The sequence below is a fragment of the Brienomyrus brachyistius genome, chromosome 4 (assembly GCF_023856365.1).
Source record: "Brienomyrus brachyistius isolate T26 chromosome 4, BBRACH_0.4, whole genome shotgun sequence".
Lineage (NCBI taxonomy): Eukaryota > Metazoa > Chordata > Actinopteri > Osteoglossiformes > Mormyridae > Brienomyrus > Brienomyrus brachyistius.
The window spans coordinates 22,127,657-22,147,778 of record NC_064536.1 but is presented as its reverse complement, the minus strand read 5'-3'; the positions used below and the strand labels follow the sequence as shown (position 1 = coordinate 22,147,778).

The following is a 20,122-nucleotide window of genomic DNA, read 5'->3' as shown; positions in this document are numbered from 1 at the left end:
CTACTGTATACATATATATTTATCCATATTTATATAAGTGTTCAAGTGGGAGGAGTAAAATAGGTGATACACCGTGAACATGGTTATAAGGGAGACACACAAAACACTAACATGGTCTAAGGACACACAAACAAAACCTGGATATCGAGACTATAGTAGTAATGAATAAATCCACATATAGGTTATACAAAAGCCGAACGTAAAAGAAACTTTCTTCATGGTGTTGGGTGAGTCGGTGGTTTGTAGGGCAGGATGGAAAGGGTGGGGGGGGGGCTTGCGTGCCAAGTTGAAACACCCCTGTCATTCAGGTCCATTCTGCTGTCTGTAGGTCCATCTTTGGGCCATAAAAGTTGAAGTGCTTGCCTCCCTTGTTATCTGTGTGTGTGTGTGTGTGTGTGTGTGTGTGTGTGTGTGTGTGTGTTGTGTGTGTGTGTGTGTGTGTGCGGTCACTGACCCCCCTTTTGTGCCTAGGCCAGCGAGTACCTCTCGTACTATACCAGGATCAGCCTTGTCTCAGGCCACCTGGAATCTAAGCTCTGTCCGATATGCATGTGTGATCCTACACAAACTTCAAACTTTATCATCATATGTTACTTTTTCCGGTTTTGTACATGATCCCCATGCTGAGTGAGGGGGGAGGGGGAGGGGTGGTGCTGGCAATTAGCTAAGCTGGTGTCCCATCAGAAGATGGTGCACAAGGCAGCCCCCTTTGTCCCCTAATGTGTTGACCGGCACCATCCAACAGTGACAAGAGCATTATAAACAGGTAAAAGGAAGAAATTATAACCATCAGAACAACAGAAGTGTTCAAAGAGGAAGATTTTGCTCGTGTCACTTCTTCCTCCTCACCGATGCAAACTTGGCTTAATTACATCTTCTGCTCCCGCTTGTCTTTGCAGCCTGACAAAAGACACATTTATCTGGCTGAGCGGCAGGGGGCGCTGTGACACAGTGAGCACCATGTTACCTCACTTCCTGTCTGCGTGTGTCATTTCCTCTCTCTCTCTTTCCCCCCAAGGACCTGCAGCTTAGGTGTCTGCTCTCTCCACATTCCCTGCTGTGTCTGTGTGTGTCTCTGCGTCCCTGTCCATCCCCTGCCCTCTGCTCATGCTGTGGTGAAAAAGTGAGCTTATTTTCACTGATATTGTAACTGAATATGAGTCCTTTGTTTTCTGATGCCAGTATTGTTTGTTTATCTCTTTGTTTCATGTATAAACCCTGTAGGGGATCTAACTTCACCTCCTTTGTCTTTCTTCCTGACACACAGCCTGTTTAAAATTACATGGAATTAGTCTCTGCTGATGATATCATAGTTGCTCCAATCACAATTAAAACAGCATGATTAAACATGACAGATATTCCAGTCTCAACATCGTGGATTTAGTTTGAGATAAAAGGTCACAATTCAGCTACTTACTGCAGTAGCTCCATGTTCTCATCACAGCTACAATGGTGCAGATTAAGTAGACGAGACCAACAGCAGTGTGCAGGGTGATATGCAGAGCTCGTCCCCTAGTGGAAATGATCAGGAAACTTATTTTAACCAGAATCAGCCTGTATCACAATAATCCTCCTGTTAGAATATAATCCTGTGAAATACGGAATCGTTAGAACATCAGTTAGGGGTAAATGAATAATTTTATTCCTTGGTAAATAACTACATTGTATTTAATAACAATGTCTTATTTTTCTGTTCCATATTATGCAAAATACAGATTCTTAGTTTTTTAGGGAATTTGTTCTTTTTATTGTAATTACCCTTCATTTGCCATTTGCACAGGTACATTCCAGTGCTTCCCACTGCCTCCCCCATATTGCTCTGCATGAAACACACAGACACATACAGGAGAGCAAGCTTGGGGTCTCAGCACAGGGTCAGCCAGTGTGCAGCACCACTGGGGCTGGGGGTTAAGGGCCTTGCTCAGGGACACACAGACATGTGGCTACTCTGCCAAGGCTGGGGCTTGAACCAATGACCTTCTGATCACAGGCACAGAGACTGAGCCCAGTGAGCCACACACTGCTCTTCCACCCCCCCCCCCCCCCCCCAATTTTATTTTGTAAATTGATTATTGATCATTATTGGAGTGAATTTCTCCACAGTATGATGGAAAATGTTACACTGTTTGTCAGCAAGTAATCTCACCTTAAATCTGACTTAATGAAGCTCTGTCCAGTTATGTTGGGTCTCAAAGTGACACGTGGATGGGTCAGCGGTGATGTCACCGGTTCTGTCTGTTGTGTAGTTGGAACATAAATTACTGTCAAGGACAATAAGAAAGACGACTGGATTAGTTCAAGGTCAATGAAGACTGAGAATGTGGCACCAGCACCAAATGTAAATACACAAAGAGACACAGTGCAGGGATGCATGTTAAACAGCCAGTGTCTGATTCACTACAGTCTGCTATTGGTCCAGATCTCAGTTGCTCAGCCTGCGTTTTTATTAGAGCTGCATATATTTTGATATCTGTCTGTGAGTGACAGCATTAAACTGTGGGTGTCTTTGCTTCACACTGTATGGAAAAACACCCTCTGACTTTATCACAGTCTGACAGGCAGAACCACAAGGTCACCATGGACTCATTTAGATAGACAGATAGATAGATAGATAGATAGATAGATAGATAGATAGATAGATAGATAGATAGATAGATAGATAGATAGATAGATAGATAGATAGATAGATAGATGGATAGATGAATAGATGGATAGATGTATAGATGGATGGATGGATGGATGGATGGATGGATGGATAGATAGATGTATAGATGGATGGATGGATGGATGGATAGATAGATAGATAGATAGATAGATAGATAGATAGATAGATAGATAGAATCGATAGAATCGATAGATAGATAGATAGATAGATAGATAGATAGATAGATAGATAGATAGATAGATAGATAGATAGATAGATAGATAGATAGATAGATAGATAGAATTATGACATCAAGATAAAAGTATAGGGAAAAGTGATAAATAGCCATGTGATTTAGTGTTAATCACAGCCCTGGAACAGCTCTCTCCCTCTGTGTGCCTCAGGGTCAAACAGAAGCACCTTCAGGAACCGACATCTTACCTTCCCGGACTATCAGGGGCATAAAGGCACGATGGCTTTGTGCTGCAGACGTCTCCACAGCACACCAGTAATAGTCAAAGTCCCCCTCCTGCAGGTCCCTCATAGTCACTTTAAACACCATTTGGTCACGGTCATCAAAGACTGACACTGTCCCTCTACTCTGTTCCCCGTCTGACTGTGCTATTCTGGAGCAGGAATCCCATTCATATCCTCTGCACAGGTATTTGGTTTTATTTTTGGAATTTTGGTGATAGTAACATGGGATGGTGACAGATCCTCCTCTCTGAGCAGAAACCCAGGTCTCAGTCCTCACACTCTGAGCATCTATGGGGAGAAAACATGAATGACGGAGCATCAGAAACATATAATAATACAGAATTAACTGGGAACAACCAAAGGAGATGAAACATCCACGTCAATAAATGGTTAACAGGCCTGAGTTTTATGCAGAGACTGGGGTCTGTTTACAACAGAGGCAAGGAATGTCAAAGAAAGATGTAGGAGATGATTTAAAACCTGATGAATTTCGCAGAAGATAGATAAATGCTTTTGCACCCTCATTATTAGGACCAATAAACTGAAGCTGGGTGAAATTACAATGACATTAATACGACAGAGATTATATTAGCTTACTTGGAGTAACCAGGAAGAAGAGACTGTCAGATATTTCCTTAGTCCCTCCGTCACCCACAGAACACCAATAATTTCCCCAATCTGGCTGCTGCAGGTTCGTCATGGTAACCAGGAAGACTAAGTTATTGGGATCATCTGTGATGGTTTGTGTCGCCTTAATAGCTGATGTGCAGGCGGGGGTATTTCCTGATTTACACCAGTATTTCTCACGGTTTTTATGCTCCTGACCATAGAAACACGGGATGGTGATGGATCCTCCTGTTTGTCCTCTTAAATAACTGAAGGTCTTCAGGGTGGAACCTCTTTCTTTAGCTTGTAGAAAAACAAACAGTTAGTATTAGAATTATCATTGGAAAGTGTATGAATCACCCAGCTTCCATCTGCTTATCATACATACATTTGCACATGTACTATTGGGGGCCGTGTGTAAATGTCCAGGTATTCAGGCTCCTGTAGGAATATTTAAGATAAAAGAGGAGGCGTGAATCCTCCCGATGCAGCAGCCATCACCCCCAGCCAGGAGGCGTCAGGACGGCGTTTCATTGTAAAAACAGGCAGCACCAGTCTGTCATTATGTCACCTGCACATGGACCACATGCTGATTCACTTTCATTTCTTTCTTTATTTTTTGATCAATATTTTTCACACTGTCTTTGCACTTTGTCTTTATTGCCTTTTGTGTTTCTATCTGTACACCTCATGTATCCCTCTACCGTTTTTAATGTTATTTTATCACATTTAGAAGGACATATTTTTATATAATTGTTATGTTGCTCATAATGCAATTGATTTTTTGCAAGGTACTACAAATGAAGGTGCTTTTAAACAACATAGAAGAATAAACAACATACCTGTAGTAATCAAACTGTATTTTTCATCAGAGGTGGCCTTGTGTACCCCCCACTCATCCACAGCACACCAATAACTGCCTTCATCTGACTTCTGCAGGTTCCTCATGGTCACAATGAAGACTAAGTTATAGGGATCATCAGTGATGGTCACCCAGTTATTGCCCCGTGGGGCATCACTGCGTACCTCTGGGCTGCAGGATGACGCGTCTTTCCTTTTACACCAGGATTTCACACTGTTTTTATACTGCTGACCATAGAAACACGGGATGCTGATGGATCCACCTGCTGATCCTGTTAATGTCTGTTTGGAGCTTTTTACAGGGACGACGGCTACAAGAAAAACAACTAACCTGTCAGTAACGTGTCACAGTCTTTAGAAAACTAATTATATAGTTAGACACATAGATAACCACTACTGCTGGTTTCTAGAACCAAGCCTGTCTTCTCACTCTGCTTATGGACTGTTGTCTGCTTTTGGTAAACATTTTATCCTACATTGTTTCTGACCTTGGCCAGTATTTGGCCTATAATTCTTGGATTTCTGTTTTTTGCCTGTTAGGTCAGATTACGAACTAATAAACTCACCGATTCTGCTCTGGAATCTCAGACAAGATGATATCAGTTTACTGTATTTTACTTTTCTTCTTCACTATGAGACCATGCTAACATTTCATTTAGAATTGACATCCCTGTAATAGATAACTAAGATCTGCTGATACTGTAGGATCTGAATAACATTCCAGCTAATGACAAATAAAAGCTCACAGATCAGCCGATGTTGTACAATCTACATCTACACAGTCAGAATGCCTCTGCAGTCTAACATGCTCCTTTCTACAGTATAATACACATAATGCACTAACAGTGATAATGGAGCCGTGCTGAATATGAGTTGGTGACATGAGGAACGCTGCAGGGAAGAAGCTTCAGTCCCTCAGAATGTCAGTATACAAGCTTAGAAACAGCACTTAATAACAGTAACCTGCTGATCTGTATACATGACTGGGGGCTCCAGCTGTCCTGCAGTACAGCGGTTAATTCAAGTCTATTCATTTTCATACAGCACCTTCCACAACACAGTCGCCCCAAGCACTTGACGAAAGAATGAATTCCAGAAGACAGTAGAGGAGAGTATTACATATGAACACTGACTGAAAATATACAAATCAGCCAGAGGGATCCTAAATAAGCCATTTCAGTAACATAATCTGAAAGGAGAATGTCCACACTGGTAAACGTGGCCCACACTAGTCTGACATTGTAATACCAGATATTTTCCTGTCAATTTCTGTTTGCAATCATAATGGGTTTGCTGTTTCCTGAACTAAGTTGATAAATTTGAGCAAAATCAGCAAATTTGGTGGATTTACACTCTGATAACAGCTTTGTCTGTGGTTACTCAGTTATGGTCAGTGGCTGAAAGCTTCATTTGCTCAGTGTTGGGGAAAGCGGCAGGCGTTTCCACCCCAACTCCACATTTACGAGACACTCACTTTACAGTTTTACTTGCGCAAGGGTACCCACACTCTCAGCAGAGTGTGCTACAAAGGGTGGTTCCCCTTGGCTTCTTTATTTATAGTCAATGGGGGGCGCAAGAGAGGGGAGTGAGAATCTTATCTAAGTAGGCAGCTGTTAACCACCTACTTAGAGTACAATAGCTAAGAGTATGTGGCTATAAGATAAGAAATAACGTATATATGTATTTACACTCATTGCTGATCATACAGAAATAATTAACAACTGTTTCTTCAACCTAACACTCAGGATAATATGCTGTTATGTTACTTTCAAAGAAAAAGCTACAACAGAGAATAATAATATATCAATACGAAACGAATACCTAAGTTGCTCATCAAAGTGCAAGATTAAGAAGAAAATACTTGCTTTTATCTTCTTTTTTATCAGTTAAACAGACAGTGAACAAAACTGGAGGCTTTACCTGGTACCGCTATAAAAACGATGAAGAGGAGGAAGAGAAGAGGAGCCATGTCTGGGTGTTGATTGTGGCCTTTAGCTGTATCTGTTTCTATCCATCTGTAATAAGCTGACTGTCTGTCCTCATTCTGAATGTGTCAGTGCATTAAAGAGGGGGGCTGGTAGAGAGGGAAGGAATGACATCACACACACACACACACAGACAGACACACACACACACCCACACACTGACACACTCACACATACACACACCCACACACACACAATGACACACACATACACACAGACACAAATGCCCTGAATTAACGGCAACTTTTTTTAGTTTCTCAGCAGTTTCTGCATCTTTCATATGAGTCGTCATCAAGGCTCTGTAGAGAAGTGACAGACATCTTTGCTGTTATCTCTGTTCCTGTATACAAGACACCAGTGTTACATGCTAGTTAATAACTTTTATATCAGATTGATAAATATTTCTTAAAGTATGAAAGCCAGTTATGACACAGGATCCAGAAACTACATCCCTGAAGAATCCCAAATCATCCTGATTTAATTTACTGTAACTAATTCAGATGGAGGCATTTCCTAATCATTTAGTTTGGCTAATTACTGTCGGCAGCACAGTTTACATTAGGAAGTTACTGGGGTGTCGGTATAAAAATGCTCCTGAAGGAGTTTATATGTCTCCCCTGGTCATTTTAACAATCCGCTGCTGTCAGGGTGACTTCAGTATCAAACTAAAGTCACAAACTGAACTTAAGACCTCAGAGAATAAGGTGAAGTGAGCTTTGCCCCAGTAGGGGGTTGTATACGATATGCTTCATCTTCGTTAGTCTTATTAATACGACCAGATGTCCAAAGAGTTTGAGATGTTTATCTTTGAGTGAGGAGTCACATGACTGTGGCAGAGAGGTGACAAAATGACGCAGACACACAGCTTAAAAACAGCCTGTTTTATTACCACAAAACCATCTTAAGCTGCATCGCCTTCAGCAAAGCCTGCATACGCCCCTCTGGTCGGCTGTCGGCCACCTGGCTGCATTTCACTTCTGCTAAACTGTACAGAGAGCCGTGTTGGTAAGTGTGGGTCACCAGCTTCAAAGGGGGAATAAACTGCCAAAGCCAGCAGTGATAAAGTGTCAATCTTCACACCCGGCCTCAAGTGACACGTACATCAATACATCTGTTTGCAAGTAAACATGCTGCACATTTTCCATCACATACTTAGAGTGAATCTTTATTTTATACATTAGAAACAAAATTCTGCAGTGACCAATGTACAATATCCTACAGCTGTGCCGGTCGAAGCCCTAGACGATATTCAAACTTTAGCGCTGAGTGTTACTTTTTCTTGCCTGGTTTTGTTCATCATCCACGTGGGGGGAGGAGGGGACGGAGAGGGGGTTGGACAGGGGCTGGTGCTGGCAATTTGCTAAGTTGGAACCCCCTCAGAAGATGGAGCCCTAGGCAGCCCCCTATGTGACCTATTTTGTTGACCAGCACCATCCAACAGTGACAAGAGCATTTTAAAAAGACAAAGGAAAAAAACTGTATCCATCAGAACAACAGAATGCATGAAAGAGGAAGATGTTGCTCGTGTCACTTCCTCCTCCTCACCGATGCAAACTTGGCCTAATTACATCTTCTGACCCCGCTGTCCTTTTCTCCCTGAAAAAAGACACATTTATCTGGCTGAGCAGCAGGGGGCGCTGTGACACAGTGAGCACCATGCTACCTCACTTCCTGTCTGCCTGTGTATCATTTGTATTTTCTCTCTCTCTCTCTTTCCCCCCAAAGACCTGCAGCTTAGCTAAGCTGCTCTCTCCACATTCCCTGCTGTGTCTGTGTGTGTCTCTGGGTCCCTGTCCATCCCCTGCCCTCTTCTCCAGGTTCCTCCTGACCCCACACTGGATAACTGCTAATGGGGAACAGACAGTGCGTAATGTGACCCAAACCATGGCCAGTTACTACAGGGTGTGTGGATGATCCCTTACTCACAGTGTGGTGAAAAAGTGAGCTTCTTTTAACTGATATCTTAACTGAATATGATTCCTTTGTTTTCTGATGCCAGTAATGTTTGTTTTTCTCTTTGTTTCATGTATAAACATTGTAGAGGATCTAACTTCACCTCTCCTGTCTTTCTTTCTGACACACAGCCTGTTTAATACTGGATGGAAATGGTCTTTACTGATGGCAGTAAAGACAGTAAAGACTGATGACCGGTGTTGGGGCTCATCAGAAACAACGATGAGTCGGCGTATAGAGACGAGGTTCAGCAGCTGTCCACGTGGTGCAGTGAGAACAACCTGTCGCTGAATGTGGACAAAACCAACCACACACACTCACACCCGGACTGCTAACAAATTGACTCCTGCACATCTTCACTTTACACACAAACTCTGCTACAAGCATTTTTGCACTTCTGCCACTTATTTGCACATTTTCCATATATAACTATTATAACCTCTGTTGTAATAACTATTGTAACCTCTTTGCCACTTATTGCACATTTTCCTATATAACTGTTGTAACTGCACATCCAGTGTAAAAGTTAATTCCCACCTTTGTGGATGATACTGCACCCTAACTGTCTCCCAATCTACCTCTATCTCCAAGTATAGTGTATAGTGTATACCTTATATTTACTTACTTTGTTTACCACGTGCCTATTTGTTACATGTCTTTCTCTTGTCTGCACTGAAAAAAACTGGAGCCACGTCATCTCGTCTCTCTATGTACCTGTACAGTATATAGCAGAGATGACAATAAAGTTTACTTTGACTTTGACATCACAGATGCACAAATCACAATTTAATCAGCACGATTAAACATGACAGACATATTCCAGCCTCAACATGGTTTCATCATTCAGATTTAGTTTGAGATAAAAGGCCACGATTCAGCTACTTACTGCAGTAGCTCCATGTTCTCATCACAGCTACAATGGTGCAGATTAAGTAGACGAGACCAACAGCAGTGTGCAGGGTGATATGCAGAGCTCGCCCCCTTGTGGAAATAATCAGGAAACTCATTTTGACCAGAATCAGTCTGTATCACAATAATCCTCCTGTTAGAATATAATCCTGTGAAACAGGCAATCGATTCTTAACATCAGCTAGACATGCAGCCAAGTTGGACAACTTCTACTCCTCGTAGTACGAGACCCAACTGCAATATCAGCACTGCCAGAAGGGTGTAGATAAATCTATACAAATATCACCTGCATGCACATTACTTCTTTTACAATAATCAACTCCTGATCCAAATAGCAGTTTCCTGGTCCCCATATGGGAAAACTCTATTTTATAAAAATCTGTGATTGCAATGAAAAAGCTAAAAATGCAAAAACATTTGTATTTTACTTGGTTACTTATGGTTATGGTTATGGCTGGATAGGGGTTAAGGTTGTCATAGTTAGCATTAGCATTTTATCCATAGAAATGAATGAGTGGGCCCCATAAAGATATGATTACACGACTGTGTGTGTGTGTGTGTGTGTGTGTGTGAGAGAGAGAGAGAGAGAGAGAGAGAGAGAGAGAAAGAGAGAGAGATTTATCAGATTATCATTTTGCTGCCAATTCTGCCTTAAAGCCTATGTCTCTGACAGCCCCAACAACTTCTTCATGAACGTAATACTTCCTGAGGCGGTACATGGTATGAAAAGTGCTGCTTCAGACAAACCCATGACATGCTTTTAAACGCGCCCGCCGATCGAAGATGACCATCACTGCTAATTAGCACCTCTCACCAGTGTCCCTTTATTAAAAGAAAAAATGTTCAGTGGCCAAGAATTAATTTATATTGCTGTTCTTTTTCAATGTCTGCTTATTGGTATTTTAATAAAAAAAAACACACAAGCGCAATATAGAAATAATACAAAAATGTTCCAGAATTTGCATGCCCTGACACTCATAACAGACATGTCTGAAAGAGAATGTCTAAGGAAGAATTCCGCTACTCATAGCCATCATTATTAAAAAAAAAAAAAAAGCTAAGTTTCTGGTCCAGTTGTTGAAGTTTTTATTGGTTTACCAAGTTGGTAAACTTGGGTAAGCATGAGTGCTCCATGCACCAGAGGTGAGGTAGCAAAGTGAGCCTGGAGGGATTTTCTCACTTAGGCAGGCTGGGGATGATGGCTGACGTCCATCACTCATCAATTTGGGGCATGAAGACATTATTGTTATATGGCAGGAAATACGAACGAGTTAGACTGGGAAAACTTATTTGAGACTCTTGTCTCTTTCCGCATTACCACCCTATCTTTCAAAAAAATGTGGAAAATCTACAGACTGGTAAAACTTATTTGAACCTCTGTATCTGCGTTACTGCACTATCTTTCATAGCAATGTGGGAAATCTACCTGCTTACTGACGTGTTTCAATAGCTGGGGAAGATAGGGATTATATTCAGAAGTAGATAAGGACCTAAAAGGTTGAGTTATGAGGGTTACTTCGATTGTCTTCTTTGTTCTTGAATTTGTCTGTTTTCTGTACATTATCTAACCATCTTATCTTCCCCTAAACAGGCCGACAATCTGCCTCAGCATTAACACTCACACCCACAGCAGTGACACCATTTCAGGTGGTAACACAAATCTTTGATCTGTCCACCAGAGTCACAGAAGGTCCATTCTCCACCAAAGGAGGGAGGACGAGGAGGAGTGTCTTCTCAGAGAGAACTTCTCATAAACTGAAATACACAAAAAACTAAAAAACTATGCCTTAAATATATCAAAACTCTATTTTTCCTTTTGTACTAGCACACAGGAGCACTTTGGTTTTTGCAGATTTCTTTTGCTCTCCTATGACAGTGAATCTTGGCGTCAGACAGCAGGGTCTGCCATATTCCCGTTGTCTCTGGAGCGGTTTTTGGGGATAAGGGCCTTGCTCAAGGTGATGTGATTATTCTTCCAGACAGGGGATTTGAACCAGACAGACTCCTAAACCACGACAGGTGAATGTGTGCAACATCTAAACTGGAAAAACAGGAATACCTGCACTGCTATCAGGGCCAGGAAATGTAATAGATTGTTGTTACCAGATTGTGTTAATTCTACATTCATAATGCAGTATTATTTCTCGAATCCTGGTAATGCATGCAGTATTTTGATAACCAAATAGTATGAGGAAAACTTAATAGCTACCTACAATACAATTTCCTGGTTATAAACAACATAATGTTATGACATTGCACAGAATCCCAAAATTCAAAGCTGAAATTGGCCATGTCCACTGGTTAATTGTTACCAAACTGTCCTTACGTGTGCTTGTGTGCGTGAGGGGTGTGTGGGTATGCCCTGTGAGGGGTTGGCACCCTGCCCTAGGATGTTCCCTGCCTTGTGCCCATAATCTCCTTTGAATCATTTAATTCAGGTGTTTCATTCAGACTTATTGCCGCAGGTGTATAAAATCAAGCTCCTAGCCATGCAGTCAGGTTCACAAACATTTGTGACAAACACTGTTGCAAGCATTGGATGGAGTGGTGTAAAGCACACTGCCACTAGACTCTGGACAGTGGCGGATCTACACCATTTCAATGTATATACATTATGTATATACCACTGTATAGATGCACATTCACAAACCGTTTATCATACCATGTGTTATCGTACAGCTCTTTCTAAAAGTTGACCTCTTGTACTGCATTTCTTTGTCTAAATGCTTGTATTTGTGGAATGACAATAATGTTGAATATAATCTAATCTAAAATTCCTGTCCTTCATAAGATCAAGAATGTCTTCCCTCGGTGGATCTGGCCAAGTGGTACTGAGAAGCAGCACATCAAAGCCCCTCCCACCAAGAGTGGGTGGATGGGATAAATGGACAGTTTTGGCTTCATCGCGGTTCACTGTGGAACTGACTGTCAGGCGTCAAGATGGACAGCTTCTCTGTGATCGCTGTGTTCGCGCTTCTTCTGGTGGTGGTGAGAGGACAGCTCACAGCAGGTAAATTATGTCTTAGGGGACGGGGAGGAAAGGGAACACATTGCTTGGGCTATGAATTTTACAGAACTGATTTCAATACTGATTATTATTAAAGAAGGAAACCGATAACCGGTATTTGAAAATGTCGGCTCTAACAGTTAAAACTAATATAAAATTATAAATAACAAATACTGACCCAAGACTTACTTCAAATGCCTTTAAGCATAAGTTTAATTTTGAGAATTTTTCACAATGAACTTAACTGAAAAAGTGCAGGGAGCTGCCAGCAGGGTTTAAAAAAAGTTAAACATGCAAACAAATGAATGCGTGGAAAAATAAATAAAATTATTATTAGACTTTATGAATTAAAAATGAATGAAGAAAAAAAAGAGTTTGGTTGACAGTGTAACACAGCACTTAATTTAAATGTGTAAATGCTCTATTTTTAACTATTAGAACTTTTCATAATGAACTTAGTTGAAAATATGCTGGGAGCCACCAGCAGCATTTCTAAAAATAAACATGTAAACAAATGAATGAATGGAAAAATAAATAAAATTCCATTTATTATCTACTGCACAATGAAGGATAAATCTATCAACTTGCAGAAATGTGAATAATTTATCTTTTTAATTCTAGAGCTGTTAAGAAGAGGTTATTCTCATGAATATAACAATATTACTGAGGTTGACTAGGTAGCTGTCATAATGGGGTCTGTAAGTGGAGCATAACCTTGCTGAATGTTGAATGTTCAATAGAAGCATTTCAAAAAAGAAGGAGTTGTCTATTTTTGTCCAAATACAGTTTTGTGGGCCTTAAAGGTAGACCATATATCATGTTAAAATCCTCCATTACTTCAGGACAGAAACTCAAAAGCCCATATCAATGATGGGCTACAGCCTGTAGATTTTTTTCGCTAGTCAGTTTTAAATTAAGGATCAACAAATGCACTTATTGATGTTTGCTGTGACATTCGGGAGCATTTAACTGGCTATTAGTCGAACAGTAGGTAACGCTATAATCTTCGGCTAACCGAACCTACCTAAAACATTGATGTGTGCATAACCTAATATTACGTTTATCAAATGGTGAGAATTTTCCATATGTTTTATTTACACTTGCACCAATTACGGCCGTAGTTTCTACTCGAAGATATGCTGCTGTTTCTTCACATTAACTGTAGGCTATTAGCCTATATCAATAACATGCATCAATGGGGAATTTAAATTGGCAAAGTGGGCGCATTAATAATGGGTCTAAAGACATTATAATGTAGTGTTTTTGCAAATTCAGTGTTGAGCAATGTATGCTACCTTACTCTCAACAAATAACGCTAACTCCGCTGAAGCCCAGTCTGTAACTGCCTTAGCTTTCATGCATTCAGCCTACTAGTGCTCAGTATTATAGAAATTTTGGTAGAAATGCCCCATGAAGTTTCCCTGGAGATTCCACACCCCATGAGCTCTGCAACCAGCACTACTTGACTTTCAGCACCTTCATCTTTCCATGTTGATTTGCTGAATTCGTGGTACCTAAAACAAATCAGATGGTGAGGTGGGCGGGACATTGCTGTAGACCATAGAGTGACAAGTATAGGCAGTGAGAGGCGTGTTTGAGACAAAGCAACGCTTTAAAAAATATATTTATCGGTGGGAAAAAATGACCTATACCGAAAACCAAAAAAATGCTAAATATCAGTGTTGTATAATCAGTCAACCCCTATTGCAAAGTATTATCCCTTAAAAGTCATTAAAGTCATTTTTTGATTAAATTTGTTATGCGCTGTCAAGAGAGCAGCAAATATGGAGTGGGGAATCAAGGCCAGGCAGACTGAAGTCCAAAAGCAGAGACGTTTCGGGCAAACAAGGGACCAGATGGAAAACGTTACAACGTCAATGACAGACCTAGGGTAACTGACTTGAACGCACACTGAAATACACAGGACTTAATGACGGAAACGTGGAACAGCTGATAACAATCAGGAATTCACAAGAGGTAAATGAGGGGGTGTGGCACACAGGAGGATCGAACGAGCAGGTCATGACGGAACCTCCCTCGCAAAGGCATGAACTCCAGGCACGCCCCAAGGGAACGAAGAGACAGGACCAGAAACACAGGACCTGGAAAACAAAGCAAGACCATTACCAGGGCACTGGGAACAGGACAGACACACAAAACAGGCACAACGGCAGAAACCAGGACAATACCTGACAAAGAATGGGAAACGGAGATAGGCACACCAAGAAAGGAGACACCAAACGGAGGAACAAAAGGGCCAGGAGCAAACACAGGAGACACAGAGGTACGAGGCCGGAAAGGAAAGGACGGCGGACAACGGGGAGCCCGAGGGAACCTCAGCGGGCGGAAGGTGGCAGCTGCAGGGGCAGTAGGCAACTGCAAGGCCAGAGCAAGAGTGGACCTAGGAGGTGGTGAGGAGGAACTCGGAGGGACAGGCGGAAGAGGTGAGGAGGAACTCGGAGGGAGCACCACGGGAGGCGAGGAGGAAGGTGAAGGGAACCCTGGCGAAGGCAAGGAGGGAGGGGAAGCTGCAGCAGGCGATGGTGCAGCCACAGCTGGTGAAGGCGCTTTCCACCGATGAGCCGCAGTGGGGGAACCCGCAGGTGACCGATGAGTTGGAGGTGGGGCCGCTGGTGACGAGTCATTGAAGGGGGACCCACAGGCGACCGCCAAGCAGGAGCCGGAGGACCTGTAGGCGCCCCTGGTGCCATAGCCAAGGAGACCGAGGGCAAGCCAGGGGGCTGGGTGGGCGGGACTCGACCCCTGCGCAGGTGTCGGGAGACCAAAAGCTGGGGGCCCGGCCAGGATCAACAACGCCAGGGCAATGGTCAGGGTGACCCCTCAGTGGGAGTCCGGCATTAATGAACCTCCGCATGGCCAGGGACTGGTGGTGTACCAGCTGGGATGGGAACCACAGGGACTGGAGTCCGAGCCTCTGTGGGTGAAGCAGTGACGGGCAGAGCAGGAGCAGCTGGACGGAGTAGGGACAGGCGGAGCCGGAACATCAGGTGTGGAAGGCACTGCAGGGACCAGAGGCGCAGGAACTGCGGGAGGCGTTGCAAGGACCGGATCTGAGCCAATATGGTACTATATGAATTCAAGTGAAATGGAAAAATTTGCCACTAATGCTATAAAAGCCCAGGGGTCTGCGTTGATGCTTCGATACCTCCACTCTGTGTGGGATTCCACCATGTTGCCCAATATCCTCCCGTACCCCAAATACAGGCAGATTAGCTGGTGTCTCTAAATAGCTAATAATATGTGCTTGTGTGTATGTGTTGTGGGAATGACTGGCATCCCATCTAGACTGTACCACAGACGTGTTCCGTCTGCTGCCTGGGATAAGCTCTGGGCTGCCCATGACCCTGAACAGGATAAGCGGTTGATGGATGGATACTGATTTTGCCCCCAACCCAATGATAAAAAATATTATTGTCAGTGGCTTATTATTCCAGGGACAATGGACTGCGACTATCTGCTGATGATAGAATTTGGTCCCCGGGAAAAAATAGTACAACCTCCTTACTTAAGTGTTCCACAAAAACATAGTTTGATTATTCAAGATTCAAGAGGTTGATTCATCAAATACACAATTGTACACATACAACAGGTAGTGAAATGTAACCCTGATCATTCCGAGTAGCTGTGCATGAAAAGATAATATATTCTTATATGATTGTACTTTACATCAATAACACTGAAACCCCTGGCACATTTCCAGCTATGCCTCCTTCGACTACAAGTGGCCCAATTCCAACTCTGCCTCCTTCGACTACAAGTGGCCCAATTCCAACTCTGCCTCCTTCGACTACAAGTGGCCCAATTCCAACTCTGCCTCCTTCGACTACAAGTGGCCCAGTTCCATCTAGGCCTCCTTCGACTACGAATGGCCCAGTTCCACCTAGGCCTCCTTCGACTACATATGGGACATTTTCAACTCTATTTCCAGGTAAGCTGTACTTCTATCAAGTTTCATTAAAGGTTTGTGTTTAAAAAATACAATCAGCCAGATCTAGAAGTAGGCAGGGGTGGGTAATGCCCACCCAAATTTCTGCTCTGCCCACCCAACTCGTCAACTTAACTCTGCGCCATCTGAATCTGCCAGTCATGTTTATTTCATTCCTCCCATCAGATCTTCTGCAGATTATTTAAATTCTCCTGTGACAAGGGAGAAGCAATGTTACTATTATTATTATTATTAAAGCTCCTTGTTAAAATGTATCTTTTGCTGCTGTAGTTAGTTGTAATGCCGTGTTGAATAAGGACCTTTGCTAGTACTTGTTTAGTTAACTAAACTATACAGTTAGCTGACATTACTGTTGGTGAGGAAGCTCAATAGAATAGTACAGTGGAATCGCTGATTTGGTAACAGGGGTCTCAGTTTAATTTATAAATTGAACTTTATCAAAGGTATGTAAGTACATGAAAAACAAATAGTTTATAATATTCGCTAATATCCACAATTTCGGATCTCCCCGGTAGGTCTTGGGACGTATCCGCTGGGGATACGGGTGCATTACTGTATTCAACAGTATTTGATAATTTATTTGGTTAGATTAGGTGCTACAATTCGCTTAAATTAGTCATACACAACCATAAACTACATCCCAAATCGATGTTTGCTACCAGCAGTTCAGTTACAGCTGCTTTTAGCTAGAATAACCAGTCCCTTTGTACCAAGTGGGGCATTACTGTGGGCGGTTCGGGCAGTAATGTTACACCTTCCCTGCGGGCGGTTCGGGCAGTAATGTTACACCTTCCCTGTGGGCTGTGTTATTCGAGGGTTATCTGTACTTTATCCCATGCTACTGTCATTTAAAATCTCCAGGACAAGGGGTTCAAATCCCCCTCCTCTCTGTTTATGTAGAGATTACATGTTTTCCTATGGAAAATGTATGCAGCTCTACTGACACTCAGGACAGAATAAGTGCAGAGAAATAGCCTCTCTTTTCCTATTACAGGTGTAATGGTGTTGGCCGACCTGAATGTCAAGCTTCTGGCTCCAAGTACCGTGGACGTGAGCGAAGTAGATTCGGCGCTTTACATGGTGAGTACTGCACCTCTACCACCTCTACCTCAGCAGTGACGCATGTGCTGCTCCGCGTGTGTGACCAGCCTGTCATGTCTGATGTGAAGGTCGGGTGGAGCGTGTACCCTGGCTTACGGTAATTGCACCTCCTTGTGGACAGCAATCTTTGCTTGTGAGAGGAGTGATTAACTAATCCAGCCATTGGGGTCAAGCCTGTTGGGGATCTAAACCACTGATGCTTCTGTTCCTGCCGCAGGGTGCTGCTCAACTTGAGCATTTCTTGGAACTCTACTACAATGTCAAGGGTCTGAACATCTTCAGTATCAAGAGGAAGTGACCTCCACCACACCACTACTGATCGATATCTGATTATGTCCCATGATAATTTCCTGCTCCTTACAGTATGGCTTTCAGGAGCCCATTTTTTTGGACTTCAGTCAGCCAAAACAATAAAGGAAATAAATGAACATAATGATGGATGATATTAAAACAATTAGCTTGTTACCTTCTTGTCCAGGCACTTTAAACATTTATTTCTGTCTTATCCTGACTTAGCACTTAGGCCCGTCTGAAGTATGCCAGTGGACTGTTAGAGAGAAAGTGATCTTGAAAATCCAAGGGGTGTGTATTGTCCCCCCAGGGCCCCCTGATCAATGCACACTCCACAGGACATGGCTGTCTCATTTTGTTTCAGAGCTATTAACCCTTTAGTGTGTTGCCCCATTGCACTTTAAATAGATGAAATATAATAATGAATAACTATTACAGACAAAAATAATCTGAAAATCCAAGGTGTGTGCATTGTTCCCTGTAGTCCACACTTCACTATATGTGCCAGTCTTGCCTAGTTTTAAAGTTATTAATCCATTCATATATTGTGCCATTGCGCATTATACGGATACATTCGAACATTAAAAAATTAATAAAAAATCGTACGTAAACCAATCTGGGAAACAAATGGGTGTGTAACAGTCGCCATGAACCCAAAATGCTAAACCACCATGCCATTACAGCTGACAGGACATATTATATTATCTATAAATACGATTTTGCACAAATCACAAAATGGTTTGAAGCACAAAAATAATCGGTGTACATCGTTGTCTCTGTACTGGACATCACAATTCTGTCATAAAAAATGCCCCACCTTACTTCCGTTAAATGTTATTAAAGCCAGTACGCTGAATATCGAATATGAGGCTAACTTAACCGCAGTGCCGCGGGTAAACTTGAATCCTCATCTTTTCAATTGCTAGAAACTTCCCCGGTCAGAGCGTTGGTGGAATAGCGAAAGTTACTGAACTGGATGGGTTGGTGACATTTTATGAACGCAAAATATGTGTTGCATACACCGATTCCTAATAAAAGTTCACTATTATAGACCTGCAAAGATGCAATTCCATGCTGTAAACTGGCTCCTGAGCTATGCTCTGAGGTGTCATGGAGCGGTCGCGCTCAGATGGTGAAAGGCGTGTTCAGTCCAAATTCCAGCTAACCAATAGACGTGTAAGCTGCTAAGCCCCGCCCACCCGTTAAAACAGTGCCAAAAGCCAGAAGCGAAGTATTCCAAGTATTCAAAATGCAAAACGAATTAGAAGAAGAAGAAAAAATTATTTTATTCGACTTTTTTGATATTTGGAATACATATTTTCATTCTGATAATTAATCATTTGCTTGCGGTTTTCAAAATTTTGATTAATACATTTGGCACAAAATGAACTCCATACTTATCAGCTTCCATAATTTACCAAAATAGTTGCACGTGGCTCCGCCAATCGAATTTAATAAACATAAGAATGCATCTGATTCATACAGATTATACAGAATAGACAGAGTACCAAAGGAGTCCAGTCTTCATCTCAGGTCATTGGGTAGTGTCCATGCCTCGCAGCCATACAGCGAAACAGGAAGCACCGGCACTCTAAAGGCTTGGACCTTCTGCCTCTTACAAAGATATCAGGACTGCTGCACACAACTTCCCGGCGACCTCCTGACTCCCCATTGCTCTCCCCATCCGTCTACTGACTTCATAGGAAGAATCACTAGAGACATCGATGTCGCTGCCAAGGTAAGTGAACCTCTTGACACAGTCAACATTCCCACCACAGACAGACAGATTTCTGACGGCTGTGCCCAAGAGGTCATTAAATGCCTGGATCTTGGTCTTTATCCAGGACACCCGCAATCCCAGACACTCCTCTCTCAGTCTCTCAAGAGCCCCAATCAGAGCCTCCATTGACTCTGCTAAGATCACAGCATTGTTGGCAAAGTCATGATCAATGCATCTTTCTACACCATCAGATGCCCCACAGTCACTGGTCCCCACGACCCTGCTCAATACCTAGTCCATCGACAAAGGCTGCAAAGAAACTCTGCCGATATTCCCATTTGCACTCAATGATAACCCTCAATGTCAGGACGCGATCAATGTTAGACTTCTTAATCGTAAAAACAAGATTGCTCTAGTAGGTGAGCAAGTGATCATGAGTCTTGCAAGGACCTTATCTGGTACTGAGAGCAGTGTTATCCCGATGTAATTACCATAACTCAGGCAATCAGCCTCCCCATTCCAAATAGTAACAACAAGTTCCGTTTTCTAGTCAGTTATAATGACACCCATCTTCCAAATTGAAGCTTGCGTTGGATAGGAG

At 42.5% G+C, this 20,122-nt stretch overlaps 2 protein-coding genes and 1 long non-coding RNA gene across 6 annotated transcripts in view; 1 reads left to right on the top strand and 2 right to left on the bottom strand.

Annotated features, from left to right (window-relative positions):
- The window catches only part of LOC125739831 (polymeric immunoglobulin receptor-like), a 61,376-nt gene extending 54,628 nt beyond the window's left edge, over positions 1 to 6,748 (bottom strand). The window contains exons 1-7 of one of the 3 annotated variants that reach the window (XM_049010312.1): positions 6,509 to 6,744; positions 4,570 to 4,899; positions 3,719 to 4,030; positions 3,086 to 3,409; positions 2,147 to 2,261; positions 1,418 to 1,512; positions 421 to 900 (exon numbers count right to left, since the gene is read on the bottom strand). In XM_049010312.1, the coding sequence (XP_048866269.1) occupies positions 869 to 900; positions 1,418 to 1,512; positions 2,147 to 2,261; positions 3,086 to 3,409; positions 3,719 to 4,030; positions 4,570 to 4,899; positions 6,509 to 6,557 (1,257 nt within the window). In that variant the 5' untranslated portion in view covers positions 6,558 to 6,744 and the 3' untranslated portion in view covers positions 421 to 868. The other 2 variants (XM_049010313.1, XM_049010306.1) reach the window with 2 other exon arrangements.
- A 977-nt stretch (positions 6,749 to 7,725) lies between these two features.
- Positions 7,726 to 9,527, bottom strand: LOC125739834 (uncharacterized). The gene is made up of 2 exons (XR_007397343.1): positions 9,413 to 9,527; positions 7,726 to 8,169 (listed from the first exon to the last, which is right to left on the bottom strand). It is a non-coding gene; the product is annotated as an uncharacterized LOC125739834 (long non-coding RNA).
- Positions 9,528 to 12,307: 2,780 nt separating this feature from the next.
- LOC125740675 (hepatitis A virus cellular receptor 1-like) overlaps positions 12,308 to 20,122 on the top strand; it is a 34,142-nt gene continuing 26,327 nt past the window's right edge. Inside the window, exons 1-4 of one of the 2 annotated variants that reach the window (XM_049012146.1) lie at positions 12,308 to 12,445; positions 16,164 to 16,391; positions 17,404 to 17,489; positions 17,728 to 17,975. In XM_049012146.1, coding sequence (XP_048868103.1) covers positions 12,376 to 12,445; positions 16,164 to 16,391; positions 17,404 to 17,489; positions 17,728 to 17,808 — 465 coding nt within the window. In that variant the 5' untranslated portion in view covers positions 12,308 to 12,375 and the 3' untranslated portion in view covers positions 17,809 to 17,975. Of the gene's footprint in view, positions 12,446 to 16,163; positions 16,392 to 17,403; positions 17,490 to 17,727; positions 17,976 to 20,122 lie in introns of those variants that run through there. The other variant, XM_049012145.1, reaches the window with a different exon arrangement.